We start from the raw sequence: 3,500 nt of genomic DNA on the forward strand, positions 1-3,500 counted from the left end.
AATGGCAACAAGGGGCAGGCAAGGTGGAAGGAGCTGGAGCCAGAGATCACATCTTCAATCAAAACATTAAGTAGAGAGAGCATTGGGAAGGGAGCAGAGCTATGAACACTCAGAATCCTGTTCCAAGTAGTGTATTTCATCTCGCAAGTGTCTACTTCCTAAACCTCATTACTGAACAGCACTACCAACTGGGGACCAAGTGTTCAAATAGGTGAGCCCATAGGAGACATTTCTTACCCAAAACACCACAGTCACTAAATGCTTTTGTAGTTTCCAAAGTTCCCCCAAGAAGCAGAATTAATAGGATATAATATACATGGTGACATAAGAGGATATTTATTGTGGATAGTGACTTATGTGACGGGGGGTTTAGAAGTACCTTGATAGCCTCCCTTCAAGCATGAGAAAGAACAGAAGCCAGTGATTAAGACAATCTGAGTTCAGAAGCCTGAGAAAAGAGAGGTGACACGTGGCTGGGATGTCTTGAAGGTCAAAGTCTAAATAGTCAGGACCAGATCATCAGTTTTGATGTCTAAGAGTGCGAGGAGATGAATCTTCAGGGTAAAGGAGAAGGGGTAAAGAATAGAGAAGAGAGAGAGTGGGGAATAAAGAAGAGGGAGAGACAGGGGGATTTTGGACTCTAAGTGGTGACGTTATGTCCAGCCTCATAAATGAGATAACATGTTTGTCTTCTAATTTAAGTGTTCCTTATGCTAGACTCTTGAACTCTTGGAAATATGGACATAGGTACACCATTAATCCAGGCAGTTGAACACATAAAACTAAACACCACAAATAACCATATTGTGTATATAATTCTATAAAATTTACTACATTCATGTGCATATTATGAAACACCTTCATTCACTCCTTATATCTATGGTATTTATCTTTAATATGTGTATTTACATTGAGATGTAGTAGGATAAATACATGCAGTTAAGTGATATAACAATATTATTAATGACATTTTGAAAACTCTAAGCTATCTTATATCATTCAAGCAAACAATTCTATTTAAAATATTTTTAAGAGTTTTGAAGAAGAAGTAAGAATATTATTTCATCTACTTTATTTGGTAAGGACATCCACTCTGATTCAGTACATGGTGGAGTTTTGAGAAGAATAAAGCTAGGAACAGTGCATCTCACAGAGCTAAGTTAAAATCCTAAAGATTTGCTTTCAACAAATGAATGCCTTCTTCGCCTTTAAGAATGTAGTATTGACTTTAAGAATGCATTCTTGACTTCCTTGTTCCTCAGACTGTAGACCAGTGGGTTAAGCATAGGAATGACCATGGTGTAGAACACAGAAGTAACTTTGTCTGTGTCCATGGTATGATTGGATCTGGGCTGTAAATACATAAAGATGACAGTACCATAGAAAATAGACACTGCGGTGAAGTGGGAGGCACAGGTGGATACAGCCTTATGATGTCCTGCAGCTGAGTGCATCTTTAAGATAGTGACAAAAATTAACATGTATGACGTCCAGATGACTATGAGAGCAAAAAAAATATTTAAACTCTCAGTATAAAGAAGAACCAGTTCCCTAAATTGATTATCAAAGCAAGTGAGAGCCATGATTGCTGGAACATCACAGAAAAAATGATGGATCACATTGGACTTACAGAAGGAGAGAGTGAATATGTCTGCAATATGGATAGAGGCATTCATGAAACTGATGACATAAGAGCCAATAATCAGCCATGTATATACACTTTTAGTCATGGTGCTGGCATAGTGTAGGGGCTTACATACTGCTACATAGCGATCATAGGCCATTGAGGCCAACAGGTAATTCTCCGCAGTAGCAAAACCTGCAAAGAAGAACATCTGAGCAGCACAATCATTGTAGGAAATGACCTTGTCACCCACAAGAAGCTCAGTCATGACTCTGGGCGTGACAGCTGAGGAGTAACAAAAATCCACCAGAGAAAGGTTACCAAGGAAAATATACATGGGGGTATGAAGGCGAGAGTCCAAGAGAATCAGCAGGATCATCCCCAGGTTCCCCACCAGGGTGATGATATAGATGAGCAAGAAGGTGATGAAGAGTGGAAGCTGTAAGCCTGGGTCATCAGTGAGTCCCAACAGAAGGAACAGTGTCACTTCTGTTCCATTCTTCATTAGTGCCATCTTGTAATAATTAGATTCTCTGTAGCAATGGGAAAAAAAGGTTCACAAAGATTTGAAATTCCATTGAACTTGAAAATTATAAACCATATTTTTCAAAAAGTTTATTATAGTCTTTCACACAATATGCTTAGATCATATTCTATCTCCTCTCATCTCCTTCCAGATCCTTCCCAGCTCTCTACCAACCAACTTATACTTCTACATTCTATAAAGCCAGCATAAACTTTAGAATTGGTTTGAGTGAATCAATTACACACATGAAGCATTCTTAATGGTATAAAAATTTCAAAATTTTATATATTTGTTATTTGAGATGTAAGCAAATTAACACATTTATGAGTATGATTTTTATGGATAATTCTGTCTGCTAATTCACTTTCCTTTATATCAGCAAAACCTAACATTTCTTTGCCATTCACCTGTCAAGATACTATTGAATCTTTGGATATGTCACTTCTGTATTTTATCTCAATAATATGTTTTACTTTATTGTTCAAGTCATGAAAACTATGAAACTAAAGATGCTGACTAATTTATATTTACACAAGCATTAAAATGGACTCTCAGTTATAGACAATGCCAAGTTTTAACCCTATGCTTTTAAGGTAATTTTAAATGAACTCATTGACTACTTTAGCTTAAACACAGCAAAAGTTTTGGTTTTCACAATGAACTACAATTTTATTAATTGTGCACAAATTTCACCTCATTTGTCACATATTTTCTCATCTTTAGAGGTAGAACAAGGAAAGAAAGAAAATAGAAAATTAAATCATTCCCTTTTCAATACTAATACTGTTAAAAATAATCAACCATGTCTGAATTACCATTCAGTCCTTTCCTCATAGCTCCATGATTGTTTACGTTAGCACATGCATATGCTAATGAATACAGTATGTGTGTGTATGTGTTTGTGTGTATGTGTGTGTGTGTGTGTGTGTATGTATATATGTTTCCACTGATACTACCAAAAACTCTAATCATTCAAATAGTTGGATTATGTGATACACCATAGTATATATACTCTGAATAGCTGATGTTATGGATAACTATGGCAGGAGGATGCTCAGTCTGCAAAAAGCAGTTTTGAGTGATGAAATCCCATCAGATTTAGCAGATGTAGGGCTGAGGTTCCTGGGAGAGATAGATGCCTTTCAAATTTGGTCCTAGCCTTACTTCCTAACATCGTATTTCATTCAACTTGAAGACATCAATGTAGCTACTTTCAGGTACTGTTGGGAGAAATAACCAAACTTAAAGACAAAAAGTTATGGTTGTTAATCAAATCTATCAAGGGATATCAAACCTGTTATTGTCAGTATGGGACAATGGTCTTTAAGTTTGAGTAATGAAGGTATATGC

General features: G+C 36.4%; 1 protein-coding gene across 1 annotated transcript; it reads right to left on the reverse strand.

Annotated features, from left to right (window-relative positions):
• Positions 1-1,208: 1,208 nt before the first annotated feature.
• On the reverse strand, positions 1,209-2,138 carry LOC106143880 (olfactory receptor 5B2-like). Its single transcript, XM_013348105.2, has one exon. The coding sequence runs from the start codon at positions 2,136-2,138 to the stop codon at positions 1,209-1,211; it is 930 nt and encodes a 309-aa protein (XP_013203559.1).
• Between the last annotated feature and the right edge of the window lie 1,362 nt (positions 2,139-3,500).

Source organism: Microtus ochrogaster, chromosome 8, assembly GCF_000317375.1.
Source record: "Microtus ochrogaster isolate Prairie Vole_2 chromosome 8, MicOch1.0, whole genome shotgun sequence".
Lineage (NCBI taxonomy): Eukaryota > Metazoa > Chordata > Mammalia > Rodentia > Cricetidae > Microtus > Microtus ochrogaster.

Bases quoted from the DNA above. Each gene is read 5' to 3' on its own strand.
- LOC106143880 (XM_013348105.2), bottom strand. From the start codon at position 2,138: ATGGCACTAATGAAGAATGGAACAGAAGTGACACTGTTCCTTCTGTTG.